This window comes from Scatophagus argus, chromosome 6, assembly GCF_020382885.2.
Source record: "Scatophagus argus isolate fScaArg1 chromosome 6, fScaArg1.pri, whole genome shotgun sequence".
Taxonomy (NCBI): Eukaryota; Metazoa; Chordata; class Actinopteri; family Scatophagidae; genus Scatophagus; species Scatophagus argus.
The window spans coordinates 5,064,004-5,080,658 of record NC_058498.1 but is presented as its reverse complement, the minus strand read 5'-3'; the positions used below and the strand labels follow the sequence as shown (position 1 = coordinate 5,080,658).

General features: G+C 43.4%; 2 protein-coding genes across 4 annotated transcripts in view; both read left to right on the top strand.

Moving 5' to 3' along the window:
* Positions 1 to 1,972: 1,972 nt before the first annotated feature.
* On the top strand, positions 1,973 to 6,312 carry c6h1orf52 (chromosome 6 C1orf52 homolog). The gene is made up of 3 exons (XM_046392303.1): positions 1,973 to 2,435; positions 3,322 to 3,532; positions 3,688 to 6,312. The coding sequence occupies exons 1-3, from the start codon at positions 2,136 to 2,138 to the stop codon at positions 3,840 to 3,842; spliced, it is 666 nt and encodes a 221-aa protein (XP_046248259.1). The 5' UTR covers positions 1,973 to 2,135; the 3' UTR covers positions 3,843 to 6,312.
* A 7,482-nt stretch (positions 6,313 to 13,794) lies between these two features.
* The window catches only part of syde2 (synapse defective 1, Rho GTPase, homolog 2 (C. elegans)), a 44,801-nt gene continuing 41,940 nt past the window's right edge, over positions 13,795 to 16,655 (top strand). The window contains exon 1 of one of the 3 annotated variants that reach the window (XM_046390854.1): positions 13,795 to 16,487. In XM_046390854.1, coding sequence (XP_046246810.1) covers positions 14,438 to 16,487 — 2,050 coding nt within the window. In that variant the 5' untranslated portion in view covers positions 13,795 to 14,437. The remainder of the gene's footprint in view (positions 16,488 to 16,655) is intronic. The other 2 variants (XM_046390853.1, XM_046390855.1) reach the window with 2 other exon arrangements.

The following is a 16,655-nucleotide window of genomic DNA, read 5'->3' as shown; positions in this document are numbered from 1 at the left end:
ATGCTGGGTTTGAACTTCTGCAGGTGGTCTTGACCATGTCTATATGCTTAAATGCATTGGGTTGCCACATGATTGGCTGATTAGATATTTGCATTAACAAGCTGTTGAACAGGAGCACCTAATAAAGTGGCCAATGCGTGTATATTTCTTTTTTTCTTCTGTATTTGTTGTTAGTGTCAAGGTGCTAAGTGAGTGACTTGGCAGAATTATTCTGTACTTGTACCTTCTTCTATTGCAAATATTATTCACTATGGAGTAATTTTCATGCAATTACTAACACAACTAGTGCTGGTAATGAGTACTGCTAGCACAGCTACTGCACTAAGGAAAACAGGATGGCACGTTGAGATGAAGCCAAAGAAGAAAAAGCAAAACCCAACATGGAAGACATTTCTTGGCCCTACACAGCATACACAAAAAATGCAAATATTTCCTTACACATGAACTTTTACCTTCAGGATGTGTTAGGACTGGACTTTCAATAAATCTCTTTGAAGATCTGACCTCCAACTTGCCAAAAAATGCAAAACATCTTATTTTAAGCATCTGTATTGTTATTATTGAGTATGGAGGGAGGGACATGAAGACAGGGACGAAGGCAGAGATAAACTGTAGACAGTATATCTGGTAGATTTATGTTTGCTTGTCTATTTTGTGCATTTTAGTCTGTGTTTGACCTGTACATGAGTGCAAAGACTGGCCCCTATGAGTCTGGCTGACTTAAGAAAACTCACAACAGACTTTTGATGCTCAGGTTCTCTAAACTACTCTTAACCATCAGGGGAAGTGGTGGTCAGAAGTCATGACTGTTTTGAAGGTGTCAGTGTGGTGGTATAAGTCTTGGACATTGTTGGGAATGTCAGTTAAATGAAAACAAACAGTCTTCACTGTTTGAACATAATAAAGTGGCAAAGCAAGCATCCTTACAACTAATATAGTGTCAAACCAGAGTGGGCAGCGATCAGGCCCGTGCCCAAATTCAGTTCTTCTCAGGTCCTCAGGACTTACACTTGGGATGGATCTTTGACCAACTGATGAGATGATACTGCACTCTAGTGGTCAAACATTGTTAATGACTTCACTCAAGTGGATTTTCTTCAAGAACTGCCCACATGCTGTTCTGTCATGGTGCAAAAGTTGCACCGGTAAATTAACTGATTCCGTTATGGTGATAAGCCTTTACTTTACTACTGTATTGATAGAACTAGTTGCTGATTGTTTTGAACAGATATAATAAGTTATAATTTAAACTGTGTGTGGATTTTCAAAACACACAAGGATGAAAAGGACTGAGATCAATAGGCTCCATTTATGTAGTCAGACTTTATCACTAAATTGTACTTTAAAGCACTTCACTTTTACTGATCCTCATTGAGAGGTCATCCACTGATGGCCTGAAAGACAACACTTATCCAGCACGTATCCTCTATTTCTTACATAAACATAGGCCTGCTCTCATGACTGAGAAATAGAATAGGCTATGTAAAATATTTGAAGACCTTGATCTCTATCAGAATATGAAACTTTCAGCAGTATGATTTGATTGCGTCAGCATATTGTTGCTGACACAAGTGAGTCCATGAATTTTTAAGCTAATTTTAACAATGCAACTTCAATGCAATATAAATACTGTGACATCTGCTGGCTATTTAGGCTACAACTGAAACGTGACCACAGCGCCAAGTCTCAATGCCAAAATTTTGTGCTGGGAGTCAGCGTTCAAGCTCAGACACTGTAACATCTCCATATAGCCTAAATCATAAACAGAAACCAAACAGCTGTGAGAAAGAAAATGCTATAATATATAAACGATCACAGGATAATCAAGTAAGGTGAAGATAAAAAATGTTTACTCCCAAAGAAAATCTATTAAAATTTACATGTAGTACAGTGCCATTAACATGATGTTCGTTTTGTTTTTACTCAGCCTGCTCCTTTAATAAAATTCCTTTGCGACAGTCGTCACGACATAACTCAACTGCTTTACGACTATTTTGGAGGCTGATTCAAAATGGAGTAATTAGCGCTAAGAGCAACGAATCAAACTCAATTAGGTTCCGCAGCTTTATCTTCATCTTTTCATTGTTTTAATTTAACCGGCTGTTACACGTCAGGAAACTAGTAACTCCTGCAAGATGGCAGAAGAAAAGAAGACAGGCACATTAGGTTTCTTCTCGAGCTACGACGATTTGAGCGACAGCAGCGATGGCAGCGACTCCGACGAGGAGGGAGAAAGTCGAAAGAGGAGACCACAGACGGACGCTGCGGCAAGCGGGGCTCCGTCCTCCCAACAAGGAGCCAAACGGGCAGCCGGTGGAGCTCCTTTACCCAAACCTGACGAGCTGTTCCGCTCCGTGTCCAAGCCTGCTTTTCTTTACAATCCACTGAATAAGGAGATTGACTGGGACAGTCTCACGGTCAAACCTCCGGAAGAGGTACGGCACATAGCGGCAAACGGATAGTTACCATTAACCTGTGTTCACATGTCATACACCTAATTCCAGCCAGAGTTTAAGAGATTTTAAGGCGATCGACGCTAGTAGCCATGTAATGTTAACATGTCGTCAGTTGTCACATAACGTACACATCCACGATTACCAGTGCTGCCCAGTGTAACCCGGTTGCACTAATATGTTTCTAGTATTTTATCTATCGACATTTACGTGCATAATGTGAACTCTGAGAGATTGTTCCGTTGACAGACAGTTAAAGTAGATTTCTGGGCAACTATCTGCAGTGAGTAGGGCTGCAATTAACATGTCACTATCCATTCTTCTGTTTATTTATACTATTATATTGCTGTTTTGATGTGAAAATGAATGCCAAAAAAAAGCAACAGGCGCAGTCTCGAAGGTATTTAACTTATAAACACATAAAACGGGAAAGAGCGCATAATCTCCACATTTGAGGAGCTAAATCGAGGGACTCAGGCTTTGTAAGTGACTTCAGCGAAAGGTTATTTATCATAAATAGGAGTCGGTGTATGTCGATTGATTAATCACCTAATCTCTTCAGCAGCGTTTAGCACACTTGCACAGTCGGCACATTGTTGCCATCTTTCAGGTAGTCTAGCCGTGGTGCCTGGTGCTTATTACAGACTCTGGTCTGTTCTCTATTATCTTACTACTCTTTATGTCATGCAAGGAGTTGAAGGATTAATGTAAACTCAGCAGTGCTGCATGTTTCCAGGAGCTTTTCTATTCCACCTGTGGCTACAAGGGAGTACAGCTCATTTTTTGCTTTAGTTTAGCAACCCACCTTCGCCTTTGTTACTTCCTCTAAGTAAGTTTTCCACATCCTTTTTTTCTCTGTTGCTTGCAGCCTGCCAGGGAGTTTAAGCCATGGAAGACAAACGCTGTACCTCCACCAGAGAGCTACACTGCAGAGCCAGAGAAGAAGAAGGGACCTCCCCCAGGCATGGACATGGCTATAAAGTGGTCCAGTGTGTATGAAGACAATGGGGAAGATGCACCAAAGCCTTACACTGGAAAAGCTCAGTTCTTACCCGCAGAGGAACAACCCTCTGACTCAGGTTAGTCTAGCAGGTCCTGCAGTGCAGTGGCAGTGGGGCATTTTGTACTCCTACTGTGTTGCATTGTGTCTGAGATTGTGTTGTGTTGTGCTGCTGTTGAATAATTCAAAAAAATCATTATTGTCTGTTGTCTGCTTTCCTCCTCTGGTGGTCAGATGAGGAATCAAACCAGGCACTCATGTCTGCCAAGAAACGCAGAGTGGAGACGTTCCAGCAGAAGGAGAAGAGGAAGAGGGACATGGGACAAGCTACCTCTGACAAGAATTTCGTTGAAGAGGAGAAAAGGATCCTGAGGCAAAAGATTGAGTGAGGATTGAACTGCCTGCAACAAGGAATCTGGTCCTTATTTGTTTTTTTGTTTTAGATGCACCAATACCATTTTCTTCTGAACAAGTACATTTGGGTACTTGCCCATAGTGAGATGTGAGTACTATTGCTTCACAAAGTAAACTGAGCTCATATACATGCATTGATTGTCAGGGAGCTCATATTTAGACCCAAATATTCCCAGAGCCCACTGAGGCTGTATGAGTGATTATAGCATGTAGTTCATGCTTTTCCATTGGGTCTGCACGGCTTGTTGGGTTCTTGACAATTTAACAGAGTATAGTTTGCAGTCTGCTTTACTTTTGTCATCATTGCTAATCCCAAAATATCTCCGTTCTGCTGACATTGCTCCTCCTCCGCCCATCTGCTCCGCTCAGCTGACGAGATGTTAATCTTGTATCAGTGCATTCGTGCATTTTATATCAGCCATGAAAATTCTCAAATATTAGCACAATGGTCCAGTAGGAGGTGATGCTGACAGGAATTTTACCTTTATGTTAACCTATTATCTGTTTTGATTGCAATAGACTGCACACTTTAAACTGTAGCTTATGTGTAGTATATGTACGGCTGCCAAATTTCCAGCTTAAAGGTATACTATGCAAGATTTGATGGTTGCTGTTTGTTAAGGCACCATTCAAAGGTGGGTCCTCCTCGCTGACTTAGTGGTCGAGACAGAGGCATTTTTTACACAGAGACTGCACAAAATTGCAGCAGTAAAGATCGTTATTTACTGTGCCTTTCATTAATCAACACTGAACAGAACAATAGCGGCACAACACCAGTCCAGCGTGTGATTCTGGAGGTGTGAACTGTAACACAACAGTGTCAGTGTTTAGTGTGATGCTGTGCATGCGCATCAAAAAGCACTTTGTTGGCCTAACAAAGGCCTAACATGGCAATAACAATCTTTTACCGTGCATGATGGATGGCGGTTCATTCTTCTCCCGGCTCAGATGGTGAGGAGCTTCATCTTGTCTGCTGTTTGCTCCTCTGCTTTGGCTGTGTGTCGCTCAGCCCTGCACTCGGTCAAACAGACTTGCAAACCTGCAGCTCTTTGTATGTCCATGATGAACAAAGAGAGAGAGAGAACAGAAGCAGAGCAGAGAGACGGAAAGCGTAATGTAATCTGGTCAATCTTTTAGAGGGTCTCGACTTCACACCCTGCATGATTTTTATTAGCTGGGGGCTACACATACCACATTACGCGTTAGCCCAGAGGTTGACACCCAGAAACATCCTGAAACAGCAAAATGCTAAGAGCAGAAGAAAATGCAGGCAGGGGGCAACATCTCAAACACTGCCACACATTTCTCATGGCTCTTAAGTGGTGATTGAGAGGGATTACTTTTGTAATTCTGGAGTCTACACATTGTGTTTTTTGAGGGAAATCCTGCACAGTATACCTTTAAGAATTTAGACTCTAGTAAATCTCTGTGGACTATTTTCCAAAGTTATGTGAAAATTCAGGACTTTTACACTCTGGATTGTGTTTTCATAGTTTTGTCAGTCATCCTCACCAGCTCCCCTCCATGGACACAGGGATGAGAGAACACAGCAGCCTTTTAACATGTACTGGGCTTCACCAAACGTTCGATTAGACGGGTTTAGTCCCACTTGGGCGTCACATTTACTTCCAAATATGCAGTTTAAACAACAAGGTGAAATGAGACTTGTTTAAACCTGCCTGACTGCTCTTGTTTGAGTCTCTGTGTCTCTGTGTCCTTGTAGTGAAGTTGTTAATAAAATGGTAATAATAACCAATAAGGATGAAGGCCAAAGCTGCCAAAAAAACCCCCAAAACTTTAGAGTTCATTCTACCGTGACACATTGAACATAAAGTGTAGTTTTGTTGGCTTTGCTTCTTCTTTGTTTTAATTTATTGATCTAAAATTGCAGTGATGTCTTGATGTGGTGGTTCACTGTGTTTGTCTGGTATTGTACAAACATCTAATCTCCACTGAAATATGTGATTTTAAAAAAAATGCTGTAAATTTGTAGTAATCTTTAAAGAAATGGCTGTTCTTCCTGCTTATGGGCACTAGATGTCGCCCTTAAGCTACACTAGAAAACACTCCCTTCGTGTTTGTAGTGAAGTGTGCTGTATTTTGTGTAAACGTCAGGCATCCAAATCACAGCCGAGATCTGTGTGTATCCAGTTTTTGTCATGAAGGGAGTTCTGTTCTTCGATCGGGAAGTTTGTCTCATCTCAGTTCTCTTGAGATACTTGATGCATACAGACTGTTTGTTCAGTCTCATGTACCTTGTATTACACAACTCTTGACATCTGTGTGAAATAAAATGTCTTGCCTGTGAAGTGTTATATCAGAAGATGAACGTTGTACTCTTTAGTGGACCCTTTGTTTCTGCCAGCAAATCTCTTTTGTTGGCTGGCATTTTTTTGAGTGTTATCATAAACCACTTAGCAATAAAAAAATATTTTACTGGAAAAAGCTGTTCTCTTGGTTTCAGTTTGGTTAAGAGACATGTTCAGAAAGAGCTGCAAATAATTTATTGTTGACCACAGCCAGCAGAGTCTTAAAAATGCCCTAAATGCAGGTAGTAGACTAAACACTCCCCAATTCATTCTTTACATTTCTGTAGCCATTAAAGCATATATATCATGGTTTTCCAAAAACTGAAAAAAGGAAAAGTTTCCACTTTGCAACAGCTTAATGATCAGAGAAATTCCTGGCCTATCTGTCATTGTGGGCTGACATGAAATAGTGGTAAATATGCCTCTGATAAAATTCCAGCCTCCAGGTATGTGCCTGGCCTTGTCTGAAATGCGTAACTGGTCCTGCACAACAGCAGCAGCGAACTGATTTTATCAGCCATATTTACGAACAAATAACCCCTCTCTTCATACAGACCGGATGAGCAATGGCCGACGAGGTCACATCCATCAGTGTTTAAGAATTACTCATCTTGCTGTCAAAGCTGTAGCTGGAAGTTTCCCAGAAAATAGATGTTTTGCAGTTCTCTATTCTTAGAATCGTGTGGAAAACTATAAATTCCAGCTTGGCTTTTGTGTTTTTTGTGGCGTTGAACTGTTAGTCTCTTTGATATGATATCCACAGCATTCCTGGGCTGTATTGTAAAGATCGTGTGACCAGAGGCAAAGCATTTTTCTTCTCACTGGATGTCACAGATTGCTGACCTTATGTTGGTCTTATGTTACACTCGGTACAATCAGAGCTTCAGTCGCTGAAGTCCTCAAACAGCTCTGATAAAATTTCAACTCAACCAAATTATCTGTGTTTAAGTTAAATTGTATTGTTTCAGTCATACTGGTCAGCTGTAGGACCTTAAATGTTGTCACTACATTGAAAGAGGTTTCCAATAACTCAGGCCTGTTTCCAGGGCTTTGAAAAGTGTCACTCACACTAACCGTTTATCACCGTGACACATTTACTGGAAGGTCAAGACCCCATGATGGCCATTGAGTATTCAGGGGTCTTTACCGAGCTGGCTGCCTACAGCTGCTTCTCTCTGACTTATGACATTTTCACACAGTCAGCACAATGTCGCAGCTTGTATGTAAATTTAGTTCTGGCTGTTGTCTGCTGCTGCTGTGGGACCCTCAGCCATTAAAAGAAGAAGAAGAAAACTTTTCTCACATTTTAACAAGTCTCATAAAAAAAACACATCCTGTGACTTTTCTGAAAACAATTTAAATTGGCCTTCGATTGAAAACGTCATGAGGTCAGGGGATGACTTGAGAGTTCACAAGGACTTAACGTGGGGCTAAGAGAATCGACTGCACTTTAAAGGAACTGGAACTGTGGGACAGCATTTCCTCCTGTCCTAAAGGACGGTTCAGCGTATCCTATGCCAAAGGAGATTTGAAAAAGGAAGCGTAAAAGCATCTTTTTTGAGCAGCTCTTATCACGGCTGACACTTCCAGGTGATTTCACTCCGTTAGGATCCTTCCTAAGCAAAAACGACAGCTGGTGAGTCTGCAGTCTCGCTGGCAGTGAAGCTGTGCTCAAAGGCACAGCGGTGGTTTGAGCTTAACGCTAACATGAGCACATTAAAACTTTTACCAAGTTCATCATGTTAGATTAGCCTGTTAGCATGCTATCATTTGCTAATTAGCGCTAGGGTTAGGAGTTGGGTTAGTCTCAGACTTTCATCTAGTAGTTGTCAAGATATTATTTTCACAACATCAACAATGTGGAGTTCATGGGGGCACCAGTTTAGGATGCTGGTTCCATGTCAACGCACCCACTGTTGTTGACTTGTTGCCTTCACTTCAATCATCCCCAGATGTTTTCTTGAGGCAAACAGTTGCTTTTCACACCAGCAGTCATGTGGATTGTGTGAAACAGATGTTCAGCAGAAGAGAAAAACCTCTGCGGAGGTGGAGACAAATAGATCCCTTTAACCCATCAGCTTTCAATTCAGATAAGAAAAAAATGTAACTTAATCTATGTATGATTGTCTGTTGAAATAACAAAAAAGATCAAAGTTCCTGTCTGGCTCAGAGGACACCATGGCCTATAAACCACCCGCACTCGTCCTCATATTGAGGGTGGAGTCAAACTTTCCAAACGATGGTGAGACAGTAACTTAATACTGTAATTTACAGTTACACTGTGGTGGAGACCACTGGTTTGCAGCTGAATATTTCCAAATGATCCCACTTGTTTTACACTGATGTACCAGTTCCATTCCTCCATACCACCCAACAACATCTTTAAGGTTTCATCAGCTCTTCTGGAATAAAAAGCGTCGGACAGAAAGACAAGACAGGGATTTTAGCTGCAAGATGAAAAATTACCTAAAAATGGTCATTTATTGCAAATGAGGGATCTGAGAAACTTCTTACTTATGAACTGTAAATAGTTTCTCATACATAGGCTTACTCATCTGCCTATTTATCTGCATTTATTTGTCTTTGTATTTATATTACAATATTACCTATAAAAGTTCAAACTTACAATAAGCAATACATTTCTACCAACATTTAATTTAATTTTAATTTAATTTACTGTATTAATCCCAAGCTGGGAAATTACATAATTTCCTGTGTGTGTTATTTATTTATTTTTTTGGCAAGTGATTATTTGTGGGGCCTGCCTGCACAAATGGAAACTTTGAGGAGCTGTTACATAATCTGAAACACTGAAGCGCTGTTGCCACAAAAATGCCAGCAAGAGAAAATATAATATCCATAATTTAAATGTGGACATCCTAATATTCAAGCACACGTGACAAAGAAGATCATATAGGAGAGGAAATGCAGAAATAGTTTCCACACAGACAGTATGAGCATGAAGATGAAGTTGTGAAGTGAAACATTTCAAGCCTGATCACCTGATGAATGAACTCAGAGACACTCAGGAACGTTCAGAGATGACAGAGAACAGTAGCAAGAGACAAGCAGTCTGACCTTTTGTCATGATAAACATGTCAGAGGTTGTCTGGTGATAATGGAACAGACACAGAGACCAGAGTGTGTGTGTGTGTGTGTGTGTGTGTTTCAGAAAAAGAGGAAAAAAATTCAGCCGGCGGCGGCCAGCTAACCTGTCTGCTGGTCAGGAGATGCTATCTGTGTGAATTCTGTTATCTTGACCCCGTGTTCATGTGGTTTACTGAATCAGGATTAAGTGGGTGCAGTGAGTTGTGTAAGTTTGCTCACATGCCAAACCTTTGCTGTCTTTCTTTGTCTTACGCTGCAGTAAAATGAGTTTCTTTGTCTTCTTTGGACCGTTTGTCACCAATGTCACCTTGGACTAAATTGTTGAGTGGCTACAGTTATCTAACTGATAGTTTAAACATTTCATTTATCAATCAAGGAAACAAATATCTCAAAAGTAAATAATATCTTTTTAAGGACTTATTTTTCTTGTGAAACTTGGGGAAAGTAACATATTAAACACATCCCTATTATGTATAAACTTATGTGATCTGTCAGTTTAAAAAAAAAATCAGACAGATTAAATGGTAAAGAAATCAAGTGTTTATTGCAGCCAAGTTCCATTATATTCATCTTATCCTGATGATAATCTTTAGTGGCACGTCCTCCCTGGTGTCTCTGACCTTAAGATGTTCGATTAGTAGGAGCTTTGCTTTCGTTTTCACCACAGCTTCTGTTGCAAACTGATCAGGGTGATGAGTGAGTAGAAGCGGTAAAGCAGAATGGAGTTTCAACGTGACCGTTCAACGATTTCAACACGATTCAACAACACGAAAGCCGAGGCTGGAAGAAATATCAACTTCCTGATTTAGACCACTGAATTTAGCCTCCGTGAGTCACAGTGTGAGCTTCAGGGGGAAACTTTATCCCAAATTCTACAGCTAACAAGACCTTATTTGGTGGTTCTTTTTGCCATGCATCTTTCAAACGCTCACAGACGTTTCAGCCAACACGTGCACAACACAATATTGAGGTTAATATCCTCGCTATCTTAGTCATAGTTTATATCTAATGAGATAAGAGCTTATCTGGGTTCCGGACAAGAGCACATGATGTTTGCTCACACCAATTCAGATACTGAATGCCTCTGTTTACATCAATCACTTCACCTATATTGGCCTTTTATTGTAGTTTGGATATTATGTGGAGGAAATTACGTGGGCTGTAATGTTTGTCTTTACCCCAATCACACAGATGTAACAAAGCACTGACTGCAGTGTATTGTGTTTGCCTTCATATTAATCATTTAATTACACTTTTGCAATGTTTGTACATAGAAGGATTAATTTAACCTGGACTCTCTCATTAAAGAGTTTTAGTGACAGAGACAAGCTTCTGGGGAGATAAAAGTCAACTCCTTGTTTTATGGTCAAATTTAAAAATTCTTATTCTCTGCACTAAATGTAGCATTTAACCCATAGCCATCAAGCCCAGTCGTTAAAAACCCAACATACGAATCCACAGTTTTGACACTTGTGTGACTATAAATGCAGTGAGGCACAATAAGAGGTCCCTTAGGATTTTTTTTCTCTTCAATAGTAAAATCAATAGTCGATAGCTATGACCATAATGTGACTCTCTGGTATGTAAAAACTGCAGGCACTTGGCAACACCACTCTGACAGGGATCATCCAACCTAATTTATACCCTGAGAAAGGCTTGTGTCCAAGGACATAAATTTCGCTGCGGTGTGCACTGAGAAAATGGGGAAGGCCCATAAACCGGCCGGCACAGAGAGAGAGGGAACAATGGGCAGTCATCAGGAGGAGAGCCCCAACAGCTGCAAAGCCCCAGATCCCAGCACACACTCACGTGCACATGCAAACGTGCACCCACATACACAAATATACCTTCTCTCTCTCTCTGTCGCACACACACTCAGAGTTCTCTTCCTCATACACTCTGCGACTGGGCCATCTGAAAGGGGGCCAGCTAAGCAGATGTTTTGCCACTGGCTTCACAAAGGGCACAAGTGACTGGTGGAGGAAGAGAAAAGAAAAGAAAAGAAAGGGAGAGAAACTTCCACATTTTCTTCTGCACTGTTGAGTCAGCATGTAGAGCAGCTCTTAACAAGTGATTACTGTGTGTTCATTTAAATCTTTGTTGACTCATTGCATCTGTGTTTTGGTGACAAGATGACACTGACACAGGATGTGTATCCAAGACGTCTTGTCACAGCAAGATAAAGGACAATCTGATGACAGTAACCAGCGGTGAGCAAAAGACTTGCATCCTTCACCTAAGCGGTACCATTATGTGGTTTTCTGCTGAAGTCCTACTTTTGGTCAAAGTTGATTGTAAGTCTGTTTTACAGATGAGGCCGGAGCTTTCTTTTGTCATAAATACAACAAGTAATCACTGCATATGTTGCTGCATAACCTCAGGCACTAAAATAAGATCACATTTTCAAGAATGCAAAACATTTCCAGCATGAAAATTGCACTAACAGACGTTATTTGTCAAACAGACAATCTGCTTGCCCTGCAGTGATTGGACTGATCAATTGCAACACAGTCTGTCCAGAAGTTTGTGTCCTTCCTGATGCATCTCTCTCCCTCACAACAGCCCTCTCCTCTCCCCTTTTTCTCTCTTTCACATACAAAGACGCATTATGCAGCCTGCAGGTTTTGACCTGTAAATGACTGCCCAGACAGGGTCTAGTCAGTCAGATGGGGAGGCAGGCCGAGGCGTCAGGGCCTACACAGCTCCTGCAGAGCAATAACAGATGCTTATCATGTTTTACTGAGGGCAGTGGTGGTGGTGGAGAGGTGGGGGAGAAGGAGACTGGGTGTGGGATGTTGGGGCCCCGTCCATGAATGGCTCCGACAATAAATGCCTTCAATCATGGGTAGACATTATACCTCACAAAAGGGAGGCACGGTGATGCCAGGAGAGACAGTCAGAGTCAGTCAGGGAGAGAAAGCGTGTGTGTTGGTATATGAGTGTGTGTGTGTGAGTTAAAGAGAGGCAGAGAGCGCATGTGCACTCATACACCCACTGCAGCTTTTCAGCAGCTCACCCTCTTGCACATTCCAAGTAGAGACAACAGCAAACAAATGGCTTAAGGTTCAAGTGAAGTGTGTTTCATTCCTCTCTCTGCTGTCTCGGCCGCTCTTAAAGTCTCGAGTTGTGCTGCGAGCGAGGACAAGGGTTAGATGCAAGGTCAGAGAGGAGAGGATTACTCAAGATACACTTCAGATAAAAGTGTCAGTCCGATAATCGGCAGCCATCTGTCATGTGGCAGGCCGTGCTTTTAGGCTGGAGTTGCTATCGGAGGGTTAAAAAGAAGGTGTAATGATGAAGACGAAGCTATTAAAAGACAAACCCTTGTGACACGCTCAATCCCGGTCATTTGTAAAGACTAAGAGATGATTCAGAGCTGGTAGTTCATCACCGTCCTCCTCAGTGGTTCTTGGTGAGACCACCATTTCTCTCTCTCTCTCTCCTGCTCTGCAGAGGGTCAAGCACATTTTTCCCCTGAGATGATGAGAGCTGTTTTCCCTGCTGTTTGCCAAAATGCCTTCACAGCTACCAGTGAAGGTGGTAATTTGAAGTCTGCGCTCACTGCTCTCCAACTGAATTTAATTCACATTTCGGGGACAAATATGCACTGAATTTGAATAGAGAGGCTGGAGCTGCATTTTGCACACCAGCACACAAAACTAAACTCAGAGTCTCAGGTGTGAGACTCACATCTATACACCTGTGTCACTAAAAAGGAAACACACTGATGATATTTGAGTCATCCTCATCCCTTTAAACATCATCCTTTATTACATATATTTCTACTCCACTACATTTAGATTGAATATTGTACACTTGACTGCACTGCATGTATTTGACAGCTAATGTAAAGCTTCATCCGAAATATAAAATCCTCTTCATCATGCATTTGCTCCAGATAAAACAACCTCAAAATGCTGCTCATGTGTTACACGTTGCAGTAAGAGTATTTCAATCGTATATGTGATAAATATAACACAGAGGAAGAGGTCATTCTTCCTAATGTCTACTGAGTACTTTTACTTTTGATACTTTAAATATAATTTGCTGATATACTGCACTTAAGTAAAACGTTTATTGCAAGACATTTAATTTTAATTGAGTATTTTTTATAGTGTGGCTTTTTCACTGTTCTGAAGTGACAGATCTCAATACGTCTTCTACCACTGATGATGAAATTACGGCTGCAACTAAAGATTGTTTTCATTATTGATTAATCTGCCTTTGTTTATTTCCCAGAATCCAAGTGACATTCTGAAATGTTTTTCAAAAGATATTCAATTTAATAATGATGCAGCGCAGAGACAAGCAGCAGATCTTTTCATGGGAACCAGAAAAACGATTTGCTGTTTGTTTGTTGCTTGAAAAATAACTGAAACAATTGATTGATTATCTAAATGTGCTAACTGATTAATTGATTCATCATGTCAGCTGACGGAATGGAATGCGGCCAATCGTGATGCTGCATTCACTGTCCTGCATTCACAAATGAGATTCAGAGATTTACGCATTGATCACAAATGTCCCCTGCCGTACTGAATCTGTCTGAGTTTGGACTCGTTTATCAACAATTCGATGAGGTCACTGTGGACCTCAGTTCGTTGTAGTGGACATTTCCTTACATTTTACGGACCAAATCACAGATAACTTTACGGTAGTTGAAGAATTAGTCATCAGGTGTTCCCTTGTGCTTGTCTTTCATTCCACAAATGAATTAGCTGAGTTACAAAACCAAGCTCAGTTTAGCTGTACGAGCGCCAGTTTGAAAGAACCTTTCATTCAATTTCCCCCGAACAATTTAGGTGCGACTTCCCTGAACTTTGAGCCAGGAAAAATATTCCAAACATCTGAGCTGCAAACACGAGGAGAAGGTGAGGTGCATGAGAGGCGCTAGAGAGAAAGGAAAAGAGGGAGAAGCAGAGGGAGGGAGGAGGGCAAAGTGTGTGTGTGTGGAGCAGAGAGGGAGGGAGATGGTGCAGCAGCAGAGAGAGCCAGGAGTGAGTGAGGCGACAGTGCGGAGGTGACAGCGGAGAATGGAGTCCGCCCGGCGAGCTTTGACCGCGGCGAGCGAGGAGAACCCAGTCGGCCCTTTCCTTCTGGAGCCAGCGTGCTGAAAGAAACCAGGAGGAATTCGCAGGGGGCAAAGGAAAGGAATGGCTGATCCTCTGCGGAGGACTTTACTAGCGAAACTCCGGGGGAAGAAATCCAAGAAAGGAGCGACGCTCGGCGGTGGATACGGCTCTGCTGCTGCGGCTGCGGCTGCGGCGAATGGTGGCCGAGAAGGTAAAGAAAAAGTTTTGCAGACGCAGCGAGACTCCGCCGAGGCTCGCCCGGTAGTGTTGCTCACGGGGCTGGATTGCACCACAGAGAGAATGAGTACGTACGAGAATTGTGTTGATTTGGCGATGGTGCAGACCGGGGGGATCGTGATAGTCCGGGAGAGTCGCTCAGCAGAGTTGGCCGGCGCACGTCCTCAGAAGCGGAGCAGCGGGGGCAGGGTTCGGGTTAATGAGGAGCTCCTGGGGGTCTCACTTCAAAGAGCCGTGCAGTTTGCGGGGCATGCGGTCAGGAAGGACGATATGAGCCACCAGGGGCCCAGATCCGGTGGCGAAATCACCGTATCGCTCGGAAGACCGCATGTCCAGAGAAAACATTTCGTCTCGGTCCCACGGCAGTGCAGCGTCGGCGATTCAATCGGGTTTGGGGACAATTCAAATCGCGCTTTGTACCGAGCACGGGTAGAACCGCATACCGAGGCCGGTAAACCAGCAGAGGGCCGGGTTACTACCGCTGATAGTGATGGGACAGAGCCCAGAGACAGAGGACACTCCCGGCACATGGCAGGGACTGAAGCGACTGATCATGAACACAACGCCAACTGGACGTTTGACAACAGCCAAACTTCGGAGACAGACGCGTCGGTTTGCGCGGAACCTTTTCATCCAAGCTGTGCGTCAACAAGTACGGAAGAAAATATTTTAATCAGAAACGTTGAGAGTTACGGGCCCGAGCGCGCAGGAGACGTTAGGGCGACTACAGGCGCTCTGCAGAGCCCGACGTTTTTCCCCACGGAGTTAGAAATTTGCGACATTAACATGGCAACCATGTGCGCCACAGAGGGCTCACTCAGATACGCTTTAGATAGCGAAGATGACGATTATTATGATAATGAAATTCTGCCTTTTTATGAGACCGTTAGGGCAAAAGGTGATGATGATAGAGCAGAGGTTGCAGAGCTGCCTCCGTCTGGTCAGGATAAAGGACAGCTCGGTGACAGCGACAGTGCCCAGGAAACAGACAGACTTAGGAACCAGCTGAAAGAAGCTTACTACCTGCTTATCAATGCTATGAATGATATCAACCTGGATGTCCAACAGATTAGTGCTGGTTTTACTGAGCAACAGGCCACCTCCTCCTGCAGTAGCCACTCCAGGGACAGCCTGTGCTCGAGGCTGTCTGCCAAAAACATGGACAGTGACTCCTGGTCCTCAGGGGGAGACCACAGCCCTCAGCAGGTGTCTGACACCGACTCACTCCTGCTTTGCCTAGGTGGGAACCTGGAGTCAGGCCTCAAAGTGAGCAGGCCGAGCAGTAAGAGTATGTTGAACCTGTCCTTGACCGAGGTAAGACCCACGTTGCCACGCTCTGCTAGTGACGGAGCTATCAGGTATCCAGGTGGACCCTCGCTCTGTGTTCAGGCCCCTGGAGGGCAGAGTCCTGAAACGGGTGGTGAAACAGGGGCCAAAGAGGCTGAAGTCACAGGAGTGTGTGAGCTGTCAGAACCTCGGGCGCTTTACGATGCAATCAGCAGTGCCGAGCTGCTACAAGATGCTGGCGGTGATGAAGATCGTGGCGGGCCGCTCGACGAGAGCAGTGGCTCCGTCAACAGCCTCACGGGTTCGTCAGACAGCAACGCCGAAGCGTCGGCCCAACAGGGTCGCAGCAACAAGCAGGAGCTGAGTGAGGTCCGAGCACAGAGGGCTGGCTCTTTCAACAAGGGCCACGGGGTCACTGTTAACAAGATGCAAGAGTGGATGCACAAGGGCCGCTTGTTGTCTTCTGAGATGAAGCAGCGCATTGAGGGCCCATCTTTGCCAAACCTTGGTGGGGGTAAAACAGGGGTTCAGATGTCCAGCCGAGGGGTTAAACCTGTCAAGGCCAAGCCACCTACAATCAAGTCTCCAAGGCAGCAGCAGCCAGCAGGTAGGAAGGCTACGCGGAGTGGCCTCAACTCCCGTGGATCCTCTGAATCAGAGACCTGTCACCCTCCTTCCTCCCGTCTGATTACTGTCATCCTCCTCCACTCATAGTACACTCCGTCTGGTGGCGGTCCACCCTGCACTCCTGCTCTTGTGGATGCAAAGCAAAGGG